This window comes from Paralichthys olivaceus, chromosome 3 (genome assembly GCF_024713975.1).
Source record: "Paralichthys olivaceus isolate ysfri-2021 chromosome 3, ASM2471397v2, whole genome shotgun sequence".
Classification (NCBI taxonomy): Eukaryota; Metazoa; Chordata; class Actinopteri; order Pleuronectiformes; family Paralichthyidae; genus Paralichthys; species Paralichthys olivaceus.
Genome location: NC_091095.1, coordinates 16,028,667 through 16,052,278, shown reverse-complemented (window position 1 = coordinate 16,052,278; position 23,612 = coordinate 16,028,667). Strand labels below are relative to the sequence as shown.

At 40.8% G+C, this 23,612-nt stretch overlaps 2 protein-coding genes across 3 annotated transcripts in view; one reads left to right on the top strand and one right to left on the bottom strand.

Annotated features, from left to right (window-relative positions):
- Positions 1-171: 171 nt before the first annotated feature.
- On the bottom strand, positions 172-9,890 carry plin3 (perilipin 3). 2 transcript variants are annotated; one of them, XM_069522196.1, is made up of 8 exons: positions 9,737-9,890; positions 6,004-6,093; positions 5,571-5,766; positions 5,171-5,253; positions 4,290-4,521; positions 2,217-2,557; positions 1,713-1,931; positions 172-1,015 (listed from the first exon to the last, which is right to left on the bottom strand). In XM_069522196.1, exons 2-8 carry the CDS (start codon positions 6,070-6,072, stop codon positions 875-877), a joined length of 1,281 nt encoding a protein of 426 aa, XP_069378297.1. In that variant the 5' UTR covers positions 6,073-6,093; positions 9,737-9,890; the 3' UTR covers positions 172-874. The 2 variants fall into 2 exon arrangements, with proteins under 2 accessions (XP_069378297.1, XP_069378296.1); XM_069522195.1 differs by having other exon boundaries at positions 9,565-9,871.
- Positions 9,891-20,049: 10,159 nt separating this feature from the next.
- Positions 20,050-23,612, top strand: part of sema6bb (sema domain, transmembrane domain (TM), and cytoplasmic domain, (semaphorin) 6Bb) — a 126,899-nt gene continuing 123,336 nt past the window's right edge. Inside the window, exon 1 of the mRNA XM_069522194.1 lies at positions 20,050-20,283. The gene's annotated coding sequence lies outside the window, so the exon portion shown is untranslated. The remainder of the gene's footprint in view (positions 20,284-23,612) is intronic.

Genomic DNA, 23,612 nt, shown 5'->3' with positions numbered 1-23,612 from the left:
TATCAGTTCATTGACAGTCCATCAGCTGCTTCAAGGTGCGTACACACACACACACACACACACACACACACACACACAGAGTAAAATAAAAACTGCAGATCTAGAAACAAATGCACAGTAAATAACAAATGTTCCTTTTTCCAGTGAAACATTGAAGACTCTAAAGTGATCTTAGCTTTTTATGATTTTTATTGTTTCAAGGCACTAAGAATAATCCTTCAAAAAGCAATATGGTTACAGATTAAAACAGATACATATGTTCATCGTTTACAACATAAATAGTAAAGTAAATATATTTCAAGAGTAAAGCCATAACCTTACAAAAATAAAGCTATGTGTCATTTAGGAAGGGGTATCAGAAGATCAGCGTGTCGCTTTTGCTAAAATGATCATCATACTTGTATAAATTTAAAAAATAGATTCTCCTTGCTGCTTTTTTGTTCATTTAATTTTTCCTAATTTTCGCAATATTATGTTTTTTTCTAATTAAATTAGAACTTAATTCCTGTAGTATTACTTTTTTAAATCACTGAATTATGACTTTATTCTCATAATATCATCACTGTCTTATCAATTAAAACATTATTCTTGTAATATTACAATTACACGTTATTCTTGAAATATCAAGAGCCCTAATACTCATTCATACTTTAAGGCCTCGGCGCTGTGCTTGTAGTTGGAATTTAATTCAACTAACATCTAAATCACAAACAAAGTTTAAAATAAATGAATCATGATTACAATATTATACAAATTTAAGGCATCTTTTCGTTTCGTTTAAGCAAATATATGAAATGTATCTTTAAATGGTCCATCCACAGTAAACCTGTCACCACACTGATTATTAGATGAAGGAAAAACACAACCAGGAAATCTAGTTGTTTGGGCCAGCAGGCTCCATCGCCACCTCTTCCTCAGCCTTTTCAGTGATCTGTGGGGCAAAGGGCCCCACCAGCCAGTTGAGTGGTGTGTTGTTTAGCAGATACTCCATGACGCCATCCAGAGACTGTTGAACCTGGGGACAAGTGCATACAAGTATAGCTCTCAACACAGTTTCAGCTTCTTAACCATACACATAATCAAAGCAAATCTTTGACCTACAAAACATTTTAAGCTTTATTGTGGGTGGTTAATATTGATGTTTCAGCTGAGCGCATTTACTAAATACAGCATGCTTGACTGTCCTAGTTTGATAAAAAACACATGCATGAGTAGATACCACTGAGACTGCATGCTAATGTAGTAAGTGCATGAGTTTCCAGTTTAATTTATGTTCAGTTAGACTCTATCATTTATGTTTTTTAATCGTTTGTTAGTTAGCAGGATTAAGCGAAAATTTCATAATTTAGTTCTAGATCCAGGATCTTACTTTCTTTACCATTTTGAGAGGCTGTTTTTAAACAATTTGTTTGATTTCTCAGAGAATGTATGGATCTTGATGAGAAAAGACATGTTTAGAGGACTGATCTATGAGTGTATGCAATTTGGTGCAGATCTAAATAAAAATCTGTAGCTAGTGAATTTAAATGTGGTTTCATAAGGAGACTGTAGGGCCTAGGCAGAGGTATCCACTTTTCTGAGGGCTATTCTAGTTGTGTTAAGTAATAGTATTGAAACAAAGAGTGTAAAATATGAAGCACTAAACTATTGTTGGCTGAGCTGATTCAGCAAAATAAAACACCACACTAAACACATTGTAGCAGAATCGGTACTTGGGTCAGGTGGTGACGGCTCCGCTCCAGAAGGACGGGTGTGAGAGTGCTGGCGCCCCCCAGGGAGGACTGCAGTTCTGCCGCTGATCGTCTTGCACTGGTCAACTGGTCCTGGACGGCACCTGGCAAACCCTGAGCACTTGAAACCACGCTGGAGCATGCTGATTGCAGCTGCTCACTTAGACCACGCACCATGGAGAGGGCCCGCCATTCCAGCTGCTGTGAACCGAAAATGACAAATAAATGAATTGTTAGATGATATCATACCATCTCCACATAATTCAGAAAAGGGATTACAACACAAAGTCAGCCTCTAAAATGCAAGTGTGTTTTATTGTTCATAAGATCTCTTGCTTTTGTCCATCTCAGAGAAATTAGATCACATTTCAGTTTTTTTCTTTTTTTATGTGATATACTAAGACACTAGAGTATGCAATGCTATGAAATGCACACATAATCTGATTAGACACCATCTCTACAATATCCAATTGCTTCAGCCCTGACCTCAGACTCATCTTTGGTCCCATCTGGCTCTGAATCGCTCTGTCCAGCTCCAGCGTGTTTCTCCTTCCACTCTGTCCAGCGCTGCAGCAGCTGCTCGGAGGCTCCTCCTATCTGGTTACTGGCTGTACCCAGGCTGGTCCGGGCACTCTCGAGCAGGTCCATAGTACTGGTCATCTGAACCATGGTAGCATAGGTGGCATCCCTGGCATGTCGCGCACGGACCAGGGACTGCTGCAGGGCTCGCTCCTGGACCTTGGCAGAAAGTTTTCCCAAGCGGACAAAGTAGCTGGGGCTGTCGGATGGGGTCGTCACCTCAAGGGTAGCAGGTTCAGCGACAGCAGCTGAGAGAGGAAATTGTTTATCTTATATTTTGATCTTTGACAATATTAAAACTGGTAACTGGTTTAAATTCAAATTGAATTAAATTCATATGATTTTGCGTCATTTAAATTAGTGAAACTACAAAATATGTTTTAAATCACATTACTGATGGTTCAGACTTAATTCTTTTAAAACAGGCCACGGATATACATCAATTACAATTTTTTATTTTAACATGATTTGAAATTTGTAGGTATGATTATCGCCAGTAGGGGGATGAGGGGGATCCATCCCCTTTAAACCAAACATCTGTTCGAGGCGGGTTATTGACATTGACTGGGTTCAAGCAGATCTGCTCAGGACAGACAAGAAGACAGAATACAGAGTAACAGTGTCTCCCTGTGCCTCTTTTAAAAGCTACTTTGGTGGGCCTTAGCCACAATAACCACTGAACAGATACATAATCTCCCATTATGGGTCATTTTGCTGCTGCTGCTGATTAAAGTTGCAGACGAATCCTTTTCATATCCATAGCCAGAGAACAGGATGGCCTCTTGCTATATTAGTATGGCAGGTTGTCACGATAACATGACATCACAGTAGCAGGTGTCAAAACTGTGAGTGTTGGAAACTGTGGGTAATTCATGGGCCAAGTTAACAGAAGGGAAGTTGACTGGGAGTGCCCTGCCTCCCTCTCTATGAATAGCATGAACCACTGATCCACACACTTCGGTAGTATTGAACACTTTATCATGACCACTCCCATCTTACCATATCACACTGTCTTGCCTTTATAGTGATAATAAAGTGGATAGCATCATTAAATTTGCTGTTTGAGCTATAGATCAATGAACCAAAGACACAGTGCCAGCTACAGACTCTCAAAGTAAATGGAAAATAGTGTTAATGCCATCATTCTCATACATTACCATTAGAATAAATCAAGTTTAAGTAAGTTGCAGTGATGCCAGTTGCTAATTGGATGCTTACCCTGTAATGTAGGAAATCAATGTTGGAGTAATATAAGTGATATAGAGATAATAACTACAATTTCTAAATGCTTTTCCTAAACTGAAACATTATTAAGGTCTCACTGAAAGTTAATGAGATACCAAGTCTGCCATGTACTTTGTGTTTGGCAGTGTGGGAAAAAATCACATTTTTGTGAAAATGGGGCCAGAAATCAGATTAAGGTGGTGTAGCAGCTCCTAAATTATAATTTTAGGAACAAGGAAAAAGTGACACTTTGTTTGTAATAGGTTAAAATTACAATGCATTTCAAAACATAGGGCTGGAAAACGTTGATTGATGGATCTTAAAATAGAGGTATGACATCATAAAATAATATTTAACTTGTTACTGGTTTAATAAAAGCACTTCAGTGAAACAGTCATTTGTTTTGAAATTATGATCGATGGAGCAAAAGATAGAATGAAATTTGGAATAAAACATGATAATATTTCATTTTTATATGGTGGAAAAAATTCATAAATGACCCATTAATCCTTCATTTTCTTAGCTACATTATCGGATTATGATTGTCTGTTAGTTTGCGATCATCTGCAACAACAACATGAAAAACTGACCACTCATCGTCCATAATTAATTCCAATTTCTATCCTTGTTTCAGCTTCATTTGATCTGACTGTCAAAACACACCTGTCTCCACCTCAGCAGGAAACATATGGGTTTAACACCTCCCCTGGTTTTCATGGACTGATTATTTTTTCGAAATTTAGGGCAGGTACTGACCCAGCTCCTTCTCGGTGAGTGGCAGGTTGTGGTCAACCCAGTCCTCGGATCGGCTGAGTGCCAGGCCCATCCCACTGCTAACCATCTGGCCCATCCTGGTGCCCATGACGGTGCTGATACCTCCACTGACTGCCGCCCAGGTCAGTCCGACACCACCCATCACAGCCCCCACCACAGTGTCTTTGGCACCTGCCACCGACTGGTACACCATCCCTACTGTATCCGACACCACCTGGGAAAAAAAAACAGATTATCAGATATGCTTGGAGTTATGTTGGTGCGACATAAATGTTCTATATAGATTGTATCCTATCAACAGACATTTGGGACAAGGAGTAACTCACAGAGAGATAAAGTAGGGTGCAGCAGTAAGAGAAGTGGAGGCTTGTTTGAGCTGCTGTGCTTACTACAGCTCAGCAACTGGCATATCTAGCTTTTTAGCTTTGTCACCGGCGTGGAATGAATCATGGGATATGTTGGCACAACAAGGATCCAACCATTGGATCCATCATTGCTCAGGAATAGAAGGATGCATTTGTTGACCACATCTGAAGGAGCCTTCAAATGCCCACTATACGTGAGTCGTCATGTGTCATGCGTTTTCAGGCGTGTTAGTATTGAAAGGGATTAAAACTGATACAGAGCCAAAATGCTTGGGGAGACAGATCGTTTTAGTTTGACAATGCTGGTTCCAAACTAAAGTAGTATGGATCTAGTCTGAAAGGGAAAAGCCCTAGTGTGATAACGGTAAACAAAACAAATCAATCCACATTCACAGTAATAAGGAGAAGAACAATAGCAGCAAGAAAAGAAAATGATATATATATATATATATTTATTTATTTAATGCTTTGTATTAAGTACTTTGGCTTTTTTCTGACCTTGTCTGCTGGTTGGTGAAGAATGGGCAGCTTCTCCTCCATCTTATCCAGACCTTTCAAGGCATACTGGTTTACTGTGGCAACTGACACAAACAGAATATTTTCCTTTGAATAAAAATATAACAAGTATCCTCAGCTAAATTTGTGCAAAGCAGGCAACAACCAAAACAGTCATTAAACAGCTTCATGTTTACTGTACAGCAGGAGCTGAGAGGGCTTTAATGATTTCTGTGAAACTCAGAGTAAACATTCTGCTTTCAGAAGAAGAGACCTATTTTTAGTGTTATGTTGTATTCTAGCCGCATAGTAACAAGTGGACCTGACATTCATTTATAGTTACTTCAAATGCTGTTGTTGCACATATATTACATCATATTTTTCACCGGGGGGAAGAACTCACGTTGTGGTTCTATAATGTCCAGGAGAGGCTTGGACCCGGTGGTGGCAGCTGCTCCCAAGGTTCGGGCCCCACTCTCTGCTGCATCCATCACCCCCTTCAGCAAGGGCACGTTGTCTTTGGTGCTTGTGTAGGCGCTGGAAACCACCTCGCAAGCTGAACTGACCAGTGTCAAGTTGCTCACTCTGGAAACAACATTCTAGGAGAAATAATATCAGAACCACCACTGCTGCCATTGAAAAGACTTGTGAAATACACAATACTCCCTCTTTTAATTATCACATATCAATATCATCACTTCAGTACAGTCTAAATTCGCAGTTAGGGATAATGAGTGATTCCCTACGGTAGCTCATCAAAGTGGAGTGTGTCAAATGGGTTCATAATAAGCCTAAGTTTTGTAATGGGTGTCATTCTGGGTCACAGTGCTCCTCACCTGCTGGTCTCCATTAGCTGCTTCTGCTGCTGCAGCTCCACTCTCATTAGTTTTCCCACTTTCTGCCATTGTGACTGCTGGATTCAATCTCTGAAAGAATATGGACAGTCAGAATCAGAGAGTCACCTCACGTTGCTTCATATGCACGACACGCGTTCTCCTCTCTGAGATTCTTTGTTTAAGTGAAATTGAAATCGCTGTCTGGTCAGACAGTGTAATAGAAGCAGAGAGGCAATGCAGCCATGTTAAATGTATTTATCAACACTATGATGCAACGAGGAAGAAACTGCACAAAAGATAAAATGGTGCAGCCATGCAAACAATTCAAGTCTCTGTGTTTTGAGATAATGATAACATTTAGAGTGTTAATTTTTTGTCTTCTTTCCCAGAGCTGTATTTTTGCAACTATTATAGCATCCTGAAGTAAAGAGAGAGGAGACGGTGGACACAATCTAGGATTTACCATGAAGACGTTACATGCTTTTTTAGTAATGTGTGGCTGTATAAGATGAAACAGAAATTAATCAAACAATAGTGGCACCTCACACACGCACATACATACTGGTTGTGCAATGTAATGCTATATATAAGTGTTATTTTTGTCCCTTATTATGATAATCATTTACTTTATTGACCAATTAAACATTTAGAAAATAGTCCACAACCTAAATATACTAACTTCACTGTCATAGGAGCATAACATATTTACATTTCAGAAGCAGAACCTTTGCTAAAGTGACTTTAATGGTTAGTTGATGATCAAAATAATTTGTGGTCATTCAGCTAAATTGCTTTTGATGTATATTGTTAAACGTATATATAGAGTCTGTTCTACAGTGACATAAATACCTCACAGATAAAATATAGGATTATATAAGCTTTGTTGATCCCACACCAAATCATTTCACTCGTTACAGCAGCATATAGTCAGAATGAGACAAGAGAACACATGACAGTCCAAAAATAGAATCAAAAAGATTTTAAAAAATTGAAATACCTAGAATATGTAGATAACATACATGTTTCACTTTTAATGCAAAAAACAAAAAATACATTTTAATCCTTTAAATCTGGAGATGAACTGTAAGATTAATTGATCATTTTGCACACAAATAAATGCAGATAAGGAAACTGGAGTAAGATGCAGTAAGATCTTCCTCATCCCCCTTCTCTTCCTCCCAGCATGTGGGCAGCATCTGTCTGTGTTCTACCAGATGGTGCAGAGAGACAGAGGTGGACTCTAATCCTCCTGTCTTTACCACAACACTGTTAACAAGCATCTGACACATTCCACCTGATGTGTATAGGGCAGATGAGTCAAAAAAAAGGACGTGACCTCTGTGATCACACTGCAGGAGAAACATACAGCAGTAGCACGACGACTGAATCCAACAAGCTGTGACTGGCTGTCCGCAGTTAAAGCTCAGGTCGACTGGACTACATGTCGTCCACCTGACCTGCTAATTGAGAACAGGGTAGGGCCATTTGATAAAATGATAAAAATAATTATTGCAATATAAATCATATCATCAATGGCAATTTGACAAAAGTCTGATATGAATCGATATATTGCTTATGAATTGTGCAAACACGGTGAGGAGCATTAATACATTCCTCTTTTTGTTCTTGGCCATATCGCCAAACTCTAAAAGCAAGCCTTCCTGTCTGACAAAATTCATGCACGTTTTAACCCCAGATGACCTTCTTATACATAGAGTCATTGTTTATTCTTTTAGATGTCGACAGTGAATGAAAGACTCTCTGATTTTTTCATGACTTTTCCATTTCTCTGGAATTTCGTGTGATTGCGAATTGCATTTTGTTGCAACAGCTTTGTTGAGCAACTTGTTTTTTTCCCTGAGATGCAGTTGATGATAACATCTTCACCGGCTGTATCTCAAAGCAGCATCTTACACTATGCTCCCCGATATCTGAGTGAGATGAACCCAAGATAATATTTAAAGAACAAGTTCAAAAGATAAGGAAAGCTCAGTCAAACAGTCTAACTTTCAAAAATCATCATTTCACTGATTCCAGCTAAAAAGACAACGTGGCATCTTCCTCATTCAATGTAAGATTATTTGCCACATCCTCACACTATTGAGTCACATCATCCCCTTTCGTAATATGAACAGTGACTACGCTCCCTCAGAAAGTGAAACACTATGTGACCTTTGATATCAATGCACAAGCTGGTGTATCTCCAGGAAACTATTGAGACACTTGTCAAAGGGGACAGTGTTAGAGCTGAAACAAAAGAAATATCACAACTAGAGTGGGTTACAGAGACTGCAGCTGCCCTAGATCCACCAAACAGACAGAAAGACATTTGCTAATGTGGACATAACTAATAAAGAGTGGACTAGAATGTCACTCAGTAGAGCACATATTTCTGCCAAGGCCAAACAGTAACCTTAAATTCACACTGTCACAGGAATCAGTCTTCTAAACATTTTTATATCAAGATCGATGAACTATTCCCTTGGAAATCAGTGATAAAAATGTACTGTAAGAATTTCCTGGATTTGATTTGGAGCTGCACCAAAATGGAATAATTTCTACGTATGAACAAGCAAACAAAACAACCAACAGACGGGTGAAAATATAAACTCCTTGGTGAAGGCAAGTAACCAAGGAAGAAGGGTTAGGTTCATCAAAATGATACAGTCTTTTTTAATTTATCAGTTCTATAATATCTCTAATAGTGTAGACAGACACAGATCAGTGAGATAAGGCACAGATCCTCCAAGTCATCTCGTGATAATTAAAGCACAAGGGGGTTGTGGCTCTTTTTTCACACTGGATACGCCATTTGTTCAGGCCAATACATTTCTCTCACATGGGTCAATCCGAGAAATTGAAAATCACTCATTGGTTGAGCTGCTAATAATTCATGTCGATACAGGATATTACTTAATTTTTCAAGCTAAAAGGTTTGGAAAACACTAATTCAGCACAAAAACACATTAAACAGGGACATCTGGTATAAAATACACTGCGCTGGTAGTCACTGAAGTAAAGTCCAGGTTTTAGAACGAGTCCAGTGTGGCGCAGAAACAGGTCACGACTTTCACAACCTTCATAGAACATGTCTGATGTCAGCTGTGCTCATAAACCTGATCAGGGGTCAGGAGGATTTTCAGAGATTGCGGATCATTGCAGCTGATGTTTTTCCTTTTACAACTTTATTCACAAAATTGTATATACATAAACTTTGCAGCTAAAGGGACGGTATAGTCAAATAAACAGACATATAGATAAATACATATTAGAAATTCAACATCACAAGAAAATTTGATTGTACAACAGGAAAATGTTTATACCTTTTCAGTGTCTATAAATTGGAGGGTCTTGATATATTGATAGAAATAAATATTCCTATAAATTCACATCTTCAGCTGGTTTTCTCCCAGGTGAGGGCTCAGCAGTGTGTGACGTCAGCAACTGTCACTTCTTCTGCTTTATGGCTGATGAACTTTAACCGACAAGAGGAACAATGACAGACAACGTACCTTCAGCCACACAATAAGCACGTAACTCTTCTAACCTGTGTTTACTAACCTGTGTTTACTAACTGCTCCTGTTTACTTCTGTCCACACGTGACACGTTTCCTCGGCCCTCAGACGGAAGTGATTTTTAGTTTGACAGCGGCTAACTTAGCTGGTGTGGCTAACACGTGGAGGTGTTGGTTTAAAGTCGATAGAAACAGGGGGAAGCGGTTGAGTCACTGACCTCTGGGAGCGGGTTGTTGTCGGTCTGTCCTGCGGTGACCTGCTGGTCAGTGAGCGGGTGCAGCCTCGGGATCAGCCCCCTGTCTCCCCTCTGTGTCTGCGGGGCTGAGGACCTCACACGGGCCGACCAATGAGGGCGGAGTGTGGGACTGTCGGAGCAACTTTGAACCAATCATATTACAGTAGAGGAGTCTACAAAACAGATCGATCGGCTGCACTACAGATATCAGAAAAATGATTTTAATGATAATAACTTTAGATTTTATATCATTTGTTGTCTTTGATTTTAAATGAGTATATATTATTTTGACTGGTTGTTTTATTTTCTTGTTTTTATCATCCTCTTTCTGAAGCACTTATCAATGGCTCTTTTGGAAGGTGCTATAATAAAAGATACATAAACGACAATATCAGGTTGATTTTGCAGTGGCACACTTGTGTGCATATTATCAGTGGATTACCAAACTCTAATCTTGGTGAGGGAATTAAGTGTGGGCACAGTTGCGCTGTGTTATTTTGTTTTCCATTTACTGATATGATGAAATGCTGGATCATTTGAACATTCCTATCTATCTTTCTTTCTTTCTTTCTTTCTATCTATCTATCTATCTATCTATCTATCTATCTATCTATCTATCTATCTATCTATCTATCTATCTATCTATTTATCTATCATACTGGATTCCAAAACAATTTTGAAAAGTACTTTATTTATTTGCCACTTAATAGGCTGAGTGCAAATATACTTTTACATTACATTTCTTTTTCATGTTCATGTTTAATCCCACTTGTAAATGATTTCTACACATTCTATAGTGGTTAATGTGAGAATTAGTTCATAGAGCTATATAATACAACGTTATTGCTCATTCAGTAACTGTCTATGCATTAGTTAATGGAGACGTTACAGCTATTGACAAACATAACATGGTTACCACAATAAAAAAAAACACTTAAAATATCCTTATATATTTGTTAAAAACTATTAGTTGTATATAGAAACAATTCACCTCCAATCAAGTAAATCCTGAGTGAGGGTGTACAGTTTATGCAGCCAGCTGACTGAGCTGGGTGCAGTCAGAAGACCATGTTAAGTGCAGTTGATGTAGTAAACCCTGAGAGGGCAGTCTTTACCCATCAAGTCAACTCCCCCCACCAGCCTCACCCACGCAGAGCAACAACACTCATTCACATTTACATCCTTAAGATCTCTTCACTGCAGATGCGCTACAACTCCACAGCAGTTTTTTTTCCATTAAATATTCATATTTGATTTTTAAATATTTTACAATCTGCAGTAAAATGGGGGCATGGTAAAGGAGAACAGGCTGTGACGGTAGATGCATTAATTCAATGTACTTATTAGGTAGTCTGGGATTTATTGTAACATAACTGTTCCTCTTCACATCATACTTTGGCATTGTAAAGACCACACAGTGGCTTGGCCTTCTCCTGGATGCTGCCTGTGTATCAACCTCACTGAGACTCTATTAACTCTGCCTTTTCATTTGGAGAGGATTTTTCATTATTCAAGCCAGTTTACAGTTTTCATTATGTGTCCCTTTGTATTTTCCCAAACGCCTGCACCAGGTTCCAGACAAAGGAAACAGATTACCTCTGATGTTGCTGTCAGAAATTTATTAAATAATAATTGCTGAAGCTTTGTTTTGTTAAGTTTAAAATCCAAGCTGTGCTGGCAACAGTCCAGTTTACAACGTGAGTCTGACAGGTCTTGACCACGGACTGTATATAAAAATAGAAGACATGACAGCTCCACTTTAACTTTGACCAAAAGAGATATAAAGATGGATTACACGAAAACTCCTGGAGATTGAAGACAGTGTCTTGATCGCCACCTGGTGGCTGGCTGCAGAGTACATTTTTCACAAAGATGCTTCTTGTCACACTGATGTGCTAAATTTTGCAGTACGTTTGGTTTCAATCAGCTTTTTTATGATGGAAAAATGGGATGAAACATGATGATTGACAGCTGAGACAGAATCACGATTGGTAAAGCACATTTATAGGTTGGATTTCACGACCGTGGCTCCATACCCCCGATCCCCGACACACACACGTATTAGAGCCACCGCACTCTTGTGCAAAAAAGACCAACAAGTGCCCCAGAGGCTCTCATCTGTTCCTGCTCAACTCTTCACTCGGCTTCAACGGATCAGTTATTGAGGCCAAAATTGTTCTGGATATCGACTAATTGAAGATTAGCGGATAAGAGGGAAATCCCTCATCCCTCAGAGTAAAATGATCACTCTATCCTCCCCCACTCCCCCATCTCACTTTCTCTTTCCTGCCTGAAGTCATACCTTTCAAGATAAGAGCAATAAATTGGCAATTTGACCATATTTCCACAGATATGAGAGCAGAAGACATAAATCTTTTATATAGATTTATCTGGAGACACCTGAGCCTTTTCCACACTAAATTGAATGCCTACTTTCAAATCAGTTGGTCATAATAACAATGAAAGAGACACACACACGAGAAATGAGATGGACTGACATCTGCATGCATTCAGTATAATAGCCATTGAACTAGTTTATTTCTCCATTTAACAAAAAAACAAGACAATGAAAAACCACAACAAACCCAACAAATGATGCGATGAGATCACTATAAAAGATTTAAGAGGTTTAAATCCCAGGTGTGTTTTTGGGTCTTCGCAACATTTCACAAGGAAAATTAATAGTTTCAATAAGAAATCATTATCAAAGAGCACATTTGTTAAAGGCTTGCGGTGAAAGCAGCAGCACAATTGCACCCTAATGAAAAACATTTGCTCTGTTTGATGTTTAGTATTAGTACTAAAGTCTCAGGTGCACTGTGAACAGATTACCTCACAGAAACTTACATTTTCCCTCCTGCCCTTCATTGTCTACAGCCTTGAAACTATAGAAACGACTCCCCATGCGTTAATAGCTGACCAGATCTGCATGGTTTCCTCTGCACCACGCCGTTGATGGGAATCTTATTTCCGACATCCTGCAACAAATTTCCGGAGACTTGCCACGCGAGGTATCTGTAACATACAACATGGCGACAAATCATCTCCAGGTTGAAACTGGATATGCACCTTTGCCCTTGCTATATTTTGCCCAATAGCATATTAATAAGGCATAACCAATGCATACGTTATGTGCAGAGAACCCCTTTGTCATGCTGGAATGATAAAGGGAGAGGATGCTCCCTGTAAACATGTGACAGCATGATATGGAACTCAAACAAGGTTATAGTAACAATATAGCAGCTGTGCAACATTTTGAAAAATGTATAAAACATTACAGCAGCATCAATTTTCTAATTTGAGTTGATGAAAACCAATATGGACACATGGTATGAGCAGTTATGTTGTATTCAGGGATTGTAACGAATTGTAACAGCAAACAGTCGGCCTGCATCAAGCTTATTCTTTACATGTTATTCTTGTTAATAAGCCCTGAGACACTTTCTTTGAATATAGGTCCATACAGCACAGGCCAAATATTCAAACTAATCTAATTGTGTGCATCAGAGTTGAACATTGAGAGTATGTTCATTTACAAAGTGTAGGCTCAAAATGAAAGCTCATAAAAGTCATTTACTTAATGTATTGAACGTTTTTTGCGAAAGTTACAGTCTTTAATCTTTCTGGTAAAATTGCCCTGTGAGGAAAACTTAACTCGCTACAGACCTTTTACGACTGTTGTGCCTTCAGCTTAAAGGATATTAGAAAAGTGATTTGTGGTGGGGCCTCTGTAGCAGACTTTAAAAACACATACTAATCAAAAAGATTTGTAACCACAGTCGGAGAACATGGGAAATGCCAGGTCGACGAATGCAACATACCAAATAGAAAAAAAACTAATAAAAAGAGCTGCCACGGCCAACAGTACTTTCCTGTGCTTCCTCAGAATATGCAAAATTTCCTCACAATATTTATTGTGACTTCCCATCGCTTTCTTGTTTTTTGAATAGCGACAGCTGCCTTTCTGTTTCTCTGGATCTCCTCTGTTTGGTTTGGAGAGCGTATTTCACCCTAGAGCCCTGACAGCGGGTCAGCTGCCCCGGCGGAGGTGGAGAGGAAACATGGAAAGAGCAGACTGGCCCTGAAATATTTATAGTTCTTTAGTATTTTGATTGTATGAGTTTTGACAGCGATGGCATATTACTGGGACCCTTCTCCAAACAAAAGGGCCCGTCTGTTGTGACTTACAGAGGTGAGGCAAAGTGCATTTTCCTGACTTTGCCCCCCCACCATTATAAAAGAAAACTCAGAATGTTTTGGTATCGATCCTCTTCCCTTTCAGAATACCCAATTCCATTTTCTTCAAATGTCTTCATAGCAAAGAGTCCTCTCTCCTCTTTCTACCTTTTCTTTACACTCCGCATTCCGCCTCATTTCCTCCACCTTGACATCTCTGCACCACATTCATTACGGCAGATTGATGGCCGCCTCCGCAGTACGTCACCGTGACACAAAGGTCATAGTCTCAACTAATTTGCAACAAGCTGATGAAGTCTGTTTACACACCAACTGTAAATGATTTCATATTAAGTGTATTAAAATCGTATAAGTAATCAACACTTTAATTAATTATAGTGTCATCTTTGGACTCTGCTCTGAATAATTAAGTGAATTTATGTATAATGTAGCTGTGCATTCGCTAACAAAATTGAAATGTTATATAAACATTAAATATAAAACCGAATTTGCATGTTAGGAGATCCATCAAACATCCATCATTTCTGAAAGCCAGACTTTCCATTGCTCCTATTCACAGCCAAACAAACCTTTGTTGTTCAGACCTTTTTGTGCTTCACTGTTTACATGTCACACTGAGAAGAAGAACAACTCAAAACTGTGTTCTCTGCCTTAATGTTGTGTTTGAATACTGGAGCAGGCTCACACCAGGGACTGTCGCTATCAAGGTCAGGTTCTGGTTTTTTCTTTTGCTGCAGATTCTCACTGTGCTACAGGCTAGGATCAAGCATATTCAATTTGAGGTAAGAAAACATGGTAACCAATTCAACTTATTTAACATTTTCTTCTCAATGACAATAAATAAATGTATTTTCTTACAATTTTGCATTAGATTGTGTTCAGTCAAACATGATTATCATATTTCAAATACATCTTAATATTTCAATCAAAATAAAGACAATTAATATCTAAATACTGTTGAGAAAACTTTTAGTAATTAAAAAAATTGAAATTGAACATCCTCCTCCTCAGTTCATGACTAGTACCACTAGGGTTTTTTTGTTAGTTAATTGCATTCGTTTTTTGCTTTCTTACTGCCCCTCACCAGTAGAGAGTGCTGCAGCCCCCTCAGTGCCCCTGCTTCCTATTCCTATTTTACAAGATGACAATGAACCTATCTGGAATATTTTGCCTTCTTTTTTGGATAGTCGAGATGTAGTCTATGGTTGCAATGAGTAACTTGCCCAAAAATACTACTGGGTGGTTTAAATGGATAGACAATCTTGAAGCTGCTCATCAAATGACTGACTCCATCAGTTGACAACGACTGCAGAGCCTATGAAGTCCCTGGGTGTGATCACATGAACCCTGCACACAGTGCATGTGGCTTTGTTGGCAGCTTGGTGAACCATGTGAGACAGAATATTGTCACAGAAAACGGAGACTGAGGAATCTTTATTTTGCGTTCATACTTTTGGTGAAATGGAAGTTAGCAGACAAAAGCTTCATCTGAGCCTTGCATAGAGCATATCTCCCTCTACACACACACACACACACACATACACACTGTGGCCCCATGAGGGAGGATGACTGTGCTGCCCGTCCCTGTTCCCTCATGTCGTAGAAAGATTAAAAAGTGCATTCCCAATCAAAGGCTGCATGTTTTTTTTCCTAAGCTTTCTGATGGCAGCTCCTCTGCTTTTATCTGGTTCAGGTCTCCAGTCTGCCTGCACTGACACACCGAGTGGGATGAAAGCGAACGGATGAACAAAATGAACATTTATTTATTTATTTATCACCAGCACACAAACTTTGACAGGAGATGAAATAGTGTAAGTTCCTCTGTTGCACATGGCTCAAAGCTGCAGTGTCCTGAATCATTTGTATGCAAAGTAGCTGGAAACAGAATAATAGGCTGATCTAGGGATTTAAAAAAAAAAACTTTTGGAGAGCAGTTTAATTTTAGAATAGAGTACTGTCAGCAGTAACTACTGTATGTACACGGAGAGTCATTGTGGAAGTCTTCCCTCCCTGCATATATCCTGTGTTACACTGCAGGGTTTCCCTGAATAACTTCTTTTGTAGAAGCTGTATTCAGAAAAAGCGTGAATACAACCACTACTCTCTTACAAGTTATAGTCATACGTTCAAATTTAGCAGAAATACAGTGCTATCATCACAATAATGCAACCTGCAATTCATTTTTTCTTCCTCTTGAACCCCTTTCAGACATGACCTGTGGATAAAGTCTGGAGAATTGGGTCTGGACTTTGCCCATGGTTTGCAGCGGGAGGTTGTCTGCACAGCGCGTTCACAACAGCAGCAAATCCTCCACACTATTCAGGCGAGAGATGCAGCAGTCCGGGGCAGGAAGTGACGTATTAACTTTGCTGTGGAGATCACGTGATTTTCTTTACAACACACAGACAAACTCTCTTGACATCTTTGTCTTCCACATGTTTCACTGCGTTTTCACTGGGAGATATTTGCTCTCTTTTTTTTTTCATCTTTGCGTCTGTGTTAGAAGCATCATCAACCCTCCCCAATGGCTCACAGTGAATCAAGCAGGTGATTCCCTGCTGTGTTCTCACATCGTATTCTGCTGACTTTCTACAGACAGTATACTCTGAGAGCTGGCGGAGGGAGTCTGCAGAAACTTTGGGAGCTCTCACTCGGACATTTGCATTAACACATGTACCTCCTACAGAGGATCTGCAACTGTTGTGTTGAGAGAGTCTCTGTTTTCCGAGGATGTTCTTTTATGTTATCTAATCTTATATAACTACTGAAGTATTAACATGCTAGCGTCACTTAAATACTGTAGCAGGTTGAGATAGAACTTATTAACTTCAAAGTAAAACTACTATAACTACTGTTTCTTTCCCAGAAAAATTACATTTATTGTATGTATTCTAAAATATGAGTAGGCTGCAACTAGGCTATATGTTTGACGTAGATGAACACAACGAAAAATGTTTCCTGCTTCATTGTAGTGGAATAGAAGGATAAAGTAAAATAAAATGGAAATAATAATCTGAAGCACAAGTGCCTTAAAATTGAGAAAATAATTTCTCAAATGGAAAGTCAAACTTGTAAATACAATACTAACTTAGTCTTGTATGGTCCAATAGCTGAAGGGAGCTATTCTTAGGTAACCTTATCAAACTTGAGATGGATATTAAGACTCTTCACACATGGCACTTCTGTTCAGTAAAATTATTTTATTGCATAACTGTCACCAAAGGCTAAAGCGGCTGCTCTTCAGCAAAACTCGAACAGTCCATGCTAACAGTACTGTAATAGAGAAGAAAAACGGAATTGTTTCAAACACTGACTTTGGGTGGAGTAACAGCGCAGTGAAACAGCTGGGACGAAACCATAAAGAGTGTGAGCTCTCACGCTCTGAAGACACACACATAGGCCCACTCACAGATGGGAAACTCCTTGTGCAAGTCTTTCTGAAAAGGCTGGACACAGATTGAATTGTTTGCTATCTAGTCAAAGCTACCTTGTCCTCAGTGCTGTGGCTCAAAAGACAGGACACCTCAGGTTCTTAGGGACACATGAGACATGATGGGTTTGTATGTGAGAGTAACAGACGCCTAATACACGTAGAAGCCTGAATAATGATACTGCTGTCAAAGCGCTTTCTTCTTTTGTAACTACAGTCGGCTCGTACAAAGACTTACATTACGTGTCCTCTGGGGACCCTGCATGGGCAAAGTTAACCGGACGACAGAATCTCTCTTTTTAAGCTAATTGTGGAGGCTACAAAGTCACAGGCAGGATAATGAGGTGAACTGTATGAAAAGTATTAGAATGCTGATGCAGGCGAATTTTGGCTGTGTAAATTCAGATAAGGAAAAAGAAAACAGCAAACAACAAGCAGGACATAAAATCCCACAAAATATCAATGTCAGATAACAGTAGGCTTTAGTATAAGCTCCACAGAATGTCACCTGCTTAAACATAGTAAATTGTTTACTGATTTGAAAAGAAACAGCCTTCCAACATCCAAAATCACTGCTGATGAAAGAAAATAATTATTTTAGGACCTTTACTTCTTTAATGCACATTACGTATACGGATCTCATATGTATTTGGTTTGAATCTTAACTTTAGGCTTCATTTCATTGTCATATCAGGGGACTTTTTGCATTTTTCTCCCAAATTAGAGGTTGACTCATCCGTTCTGGCACCGATGATTATAACTGAATGAATCAGAAAGGATCCGGGGAGTAGATTTATTAAGACGGTAAAGAGAGTGAGCTACACACATGAGCCTTCAATCCGGTACAAGTCATTATTTCAGGAATTAATTATTCATGAATCAAAGCTTAAAAGTGGCTTAGACTCCCAGCAATTTGGTGGAGAGGTCTTAACTCCTCAAGCACATATAACACAGCACCAGTATTATCCAGTGACGCTGCTGCACATGAAGGCTTTTCCATATGCTGCTCAGGCATTTGTAGTGTGGGCTGAGTATGAGGATGAACAATGTTTGTGGGAGTGTCACCAAAAAACACCACAAATGATTGAACACCCACATCAAACACAAACTCCAAATTGCAAAGAGCAACAATTATGATGAGCTGAGGGCTTATTGAGATTTAATGAGACTAAATTATTCCTCTGTTGTGTTAATTTAAGCCTCAATGAGAAGATGCAAATGCAGAGACCTTAAACTCTGGGAGGGGAAAATGTTTTCAAGTTCACTGAATTATTTCATATCATTACAATAAACGGGACTCAGTGGAATCATAATTAGATTTCTAAAAATCCAATACATTTTCCTGTCAATATGTATCATCGTTGCAAGTAGGTCTGCTGATGCACAAATACAATTAATATAGAAGAAAAATCCCCAAACCCAAAATAAAAATGTTTTGAAACTAATATATTGCATAAGAGAATGAGTGTTTGTGGTCAGAATGTATCACCTCGGATAATTCTGATCCTCGTTGAGTGGGACTTTTTTCGAGTATACTACGTTGCTGCACCACTTGACTCTCCAGAAATATTGGCAATAAACGTCACCATTATTGGAATGACTCTTTGAATCCACCTTGTGGTTTCATTTGAACGTCAGCACTGTAATCTCTCAAAAAACACCGTCAAAAACGGAATGTAACGGTCCCTTGGGTTAAACCGCAGAAGAACAATGCTCCCTCTCAGGTGCAGGCGCGCCCCGGGTTGACTTTTAACCAATTCCGCTGGTCATGCTGTAGCCATCCAACCCATTCAACGCACAATGACCAAGTTAAGATGTAGACAGATATTTGCGAGATTTAGGAGGGATTAGACGCCTCCAAGAAACAAAACGAACCCCCAATTAGTCGTTAATCAATTCCATTCCAGTCGCTGCGTAATTCTGCTTCAGGTTTTGGCACTGACAGGCTCCAGGAGTCTGGTGGGTGACAGCAGGGAGCAGTGGTGGAGATGCTGTAGCGCACACTGCCGCTAGAAGACCAACGCTGTGGTCCCACCTCAGCAGAGCTCCGGAGTGCAGCCCGTGGAAGAGGAACAATTTATTTTTGTATAAACCGATGAGTGGGACTTTGCGTATTTGCGCCGCGCTGGATCCAGACCCTGGCTTTTTGTGTGTGGACGTGTGGGGCGCATCAGCGGAAAGAAGGAACAGTCTCTCCCCTCATAGAGCCGAGCTGGAATGAGATGCAGCAATGACAGAGCAGCAGTCGTGCGCTGCAGCGAAATAGAGCAACTATTGTGACAGGAGATTGATAACACACAACTGGGCCGAGCAACAGCGAGCGACAGATGTGATCTTCCAAAACGTCGCAGCTGGTTCGGTGCCAGTGACGTTGCCGGATGGGTCATAATTGCATTTTGCATTCCCCCCCTCATTTCATCATCCACTGCTCCCAGCGTCTCCACATTATTTGAGGGTCTCGGGCGGCTGTCTGTGAGGAATCGAACTGCTGCAGAGACCACCACAAGAGGGGAGAACTGCCATGTGTCGTTGCGCGACATAGAAGCTCTTTGTGGGTTGTTCTGCACCGGGGGACAGGTGGTGCCGCGCGTGTGTGTGTGTGCGCATGTGTGTGTGTGTGGGTGTGTTGAAAGTAGCTGGGGGCACGGACACACAAACCCCCCCTGAGACAGTTGTCTTGGGGATGTCAGGCCGGCGCGCTGGACCAGTTTTTGCCAGAGACAGGTGCGACAGGGAGGAGTAGTTTACAAAGCCCTGCGCAGGATCTGGCAGCGCACTATCGAGTCCGCGCTCTCCTCTGATCACTCTCGGATTTTTTGTTGTTGTTGTTGTTTCCAGTGGAACACACAATTGACTCGTACAGCTCGGCTGCACCTCTCCGCCCTCCAGGACAATCAGAGAGGTAAGTGACCCGGGCTGTCCAGTGGGTGGGTGGGGGTTCGTGGTGGTCACCGCGGTGCGCTGCGCTGCGCTCTGGGCACAGGCTCCTTACGCGCCCCGATGCTTTGTAGTGACTCTGATTAGACGAAGGAATTCAGTTTGAGGGATTTGAAACGAACCGAACCATCACACCACACAACACATTCTCTGGTGAAACCACTGTCACGTCTTGGCTCCACGGCAGGTTTTCATAGTGTTATTTTCCAATTTCATACTGCGTAGCTCGCAGCCACGCATACAAACACGCAGGTTTCTAAACCTGGAGATGCGCCTCACCTCACTCATCCACCCAGTGATTGGATAATGACACGACTCAGACTCTTGGGTGGAAAATGGCTGACAGTTGTGTATTGATTATGAATTCGTCATTTGTTACAGTTATTATCTTCCTCACACCCCAGTGTCACTCATCCACTTAATTCAGCAGGTTCCAATCTGAAATGTGTAGCTCTCTTTTTCATGCCAAGATCATTTCAAATCCAAATTAAAAACCTTATATTTAAGTTGCAGAAACAGAAACAGTCTGTCTTTACCATGGGGCTGGTCAAATGTGTGTCTTTCTCACTTGTTTATTTGGGTGGTGAATCTATTTGTGTGTGTTCTACCTGCTGGGCCCCTGGTGTCCACCACCACTGCTGCCTCCAGGCTCTGCCATCCCTCCCTCTCCCTCTGCAGTAGCTGCTCTCTTTACAGTACATTGAGCTGGTTGGTAGGATAGTGTCAGGATCCCTTTTTTTTTTCTATCTTCTTGTGCGAGAACCCACCGAGCCTCAATGGCTGGCTCCAAGTCTCCTAAAGTTTCTCCATTTGGGAGCTGCAGTGTTTTTGTTGTGGCCCCTGTTTCAAATTCAAATTGCCTTTCAGCTGCCTTTTGTCCAACGCCGAGGTTTGTGGACTGGAAAGAGAGACAGAGAAGTAAGTGAAGTCCCCAAGGGTCAGAGATTTTCTATAATGAGCCCCAGTGTGTGTGTGTGTGAGAGGGAGAGAGAGAGAAGAGAGAGAATGGTAGGAGGACAGAGAGAGAGAGGGAGAGAAAGAAACATCTAAAGAAAGTGAGACAGTTCTCGTTGTCCAGTGCGAGGGTAGACACAGCCAAGGGAATACCAGCACCTCCACTAACCCCTCTGTCACTCTGACTGTGTCACTTTGCCTCGGAGGCCAAGAGCCTCTTTAATTCCTCCTCCTCAGGGCTGTCACCTACTCCTGACAGTCAGGGAGCAGGGTTGCTGCCGCAGGTTACACTTTTTCACATACAGTAAATCCTTCTCCTCTGCGGCTCACATGCTACATTGGGGAGAGGGGGTGATGTACTGCACCGGACTCTGTTTCAGTCCTTTCCCACAGCAACAGAGGGGAAATACAGTAGTTGGTGACAGACGTTTAGAAGATGATACAAGAAGCAGATAAGACAATTGTCTAATCATCTCTGTGTCGTTGCTTTGTTTGGCACGACAGAAAAGAAGCGGCGACCCCTTTCCCTCACATGTTCTGACATCTTCTTGTATAGGCCCATCACACAACCAGCAATTACGAGAGAAAGCGCTATCAGAGGGAAGGAATTAGTAGACAACACAGGAACTGCACCTCTGATATGATCTCTGATCTTATTGTGCTGGGTCTAGTTTTCATTTGTGCGGTAGCAAAGGACAAAAATGTGACGTGAGAGTTGAAAACAGAAGAATCGGATGCTGTTACTGGAGCTTCAGGTCCCCTTTAGAAAGTTGCGAGGGGAAATCCAACTATAAATCACACTTACTACATTGTATTATACTTTCACTATGTCCAGCAGGAGTTAGAGGAAAGAACAAAATCAAGAAACGGCCCTCGGAGCTGTGGCGGTGACATATGCTTTCAATTTTTCTATAACCACAACAAAATTCTATAGTCAAGATTTAACTCTAATAGTTTTGCGAAAGCCAATTTTGTTTTGGCGATATTGAGGGAATTTATCATAAGCTTCTTCAAATGGGTTTAATTTCTTTCTGCAAGTGCTGGTGAGAGGGGATGAATGTTTTTCTCAGTCAGCATGTAAATAACCAGGCTGTAGGAAGCTCTGCTCCTGCCAAAAGAGATGACTCAGTGGGGGGGTAAGATTGCACAGAGAATTGTGTGAGGCAAACATAAGGAAAGCACTGTGTACCTGAAGATAGTGCTGATGTCCTGAACACCAAAAGTGAAAATCGGTGAAACAACCCCAACAGAAGACAAATCAATTGCTCAGAGTACAGGCCTCATATCGGAGCAGGATTTTTGTGTCAATGGAGAACTCTGATAACGAGGCTAATGTCTGCCCAGGAAACCAGGCGGGATGGTTCGTACCGTTCCAAGGTCCCAGTGCTGATGTCAGTTTTTGGCGGCGTTTGCTCCCCTCCCTGAGTGCTTCTCCTCACAGCCTAACAAAGTGCTCGCTGGAGCTTGGCTAATCCTCAGCTAGCAGTGCCCAGTGATTTATTATAAAGTTAGTTAATTTGGGAGGGATCTGCAACATCCCACCATATGTGCACATCCTTGACAGATCCCTGCTGTCTTCACCTCAAACTGCCAATTAGCTTGAAGAACTGTTTGAGTGATTGTGTGTGTGTTTGTCACACAGAGAAACATAAGGCAAATTGTTCATCACATTGTGTCTGTTTGCCTTCCTGTCCTCATCGGACTTTTGTGCATGTGTGTGAGTCAGTCTGTCTGTGCCCCATACAAGTGTGATTCAGTGCCGTCCAGCCTCGGTTGAATGGGCACCCTGTTTGTGCCTCGTTTCAGACGCCAACAGCCGCTCTGCACGCCTTGCGTTGGAGCAAGTGTTGGACCCATATGCACTGAAGTAACAGGTGCCTTTACAGAGGGACTTAATCCCTCTAACCCCACCTCCCTCTGCTGCTGCCTGCCCAGGCTTTACATCACCTGTGGACCTGGGGCTGCTCCAGTGTAGAAATAAAAAAAAAAGATTAATTTGCAAAGCAAGTCTTGGCCGAAGTAAAGGAATACAGTTTTATCATTTGTAGAATCTGTTCTGTGAAACATATGAGTTAAAATGTACATGTTGAAACTTGATATTAAAGTGTTAAAACAATATAGTAGTGAGAGGGGGAATGTGACCCGGGTTATCAACAGTGGTCTTTTTGATAGGAAACCCCATGTTATTATCTACGTTAGAAGCTTCTACACTTATAACTACACACAGAGTACAACAAAGCCTGGAGAAAGTAGTTCTGGTTTGGAGGGAAGCTTCCAAAGTAAGGGGAAAAAAAACCCATCTGATGTCATCAGGGTTATCTCTGATTTGCAATTGCGATG

Coding starts and splice junctions, on each gene's coding strand:
- plin3 (XM_069522196.1), bottom strand. CDS start 6,072: ATGGCAGAAAGTGGGAAAACTAATGAGAGTGGAGCTGCAGCAGCAGAA. Junction 5,254..5,570: donor GGACATTATAGAACCACAAC/GTGAGTTCTTCC, acceptor TGTTTGTGTCAG/TTGCCACAGTAAACCAGTAT. Junction 2,558..4,289: donor ACTCACCGAGAAGGAGCTGG/GTCAGTACCTGC, acceptor TTCCTCTCTCAG/CTGCTGTCGCTGAACCTGCT.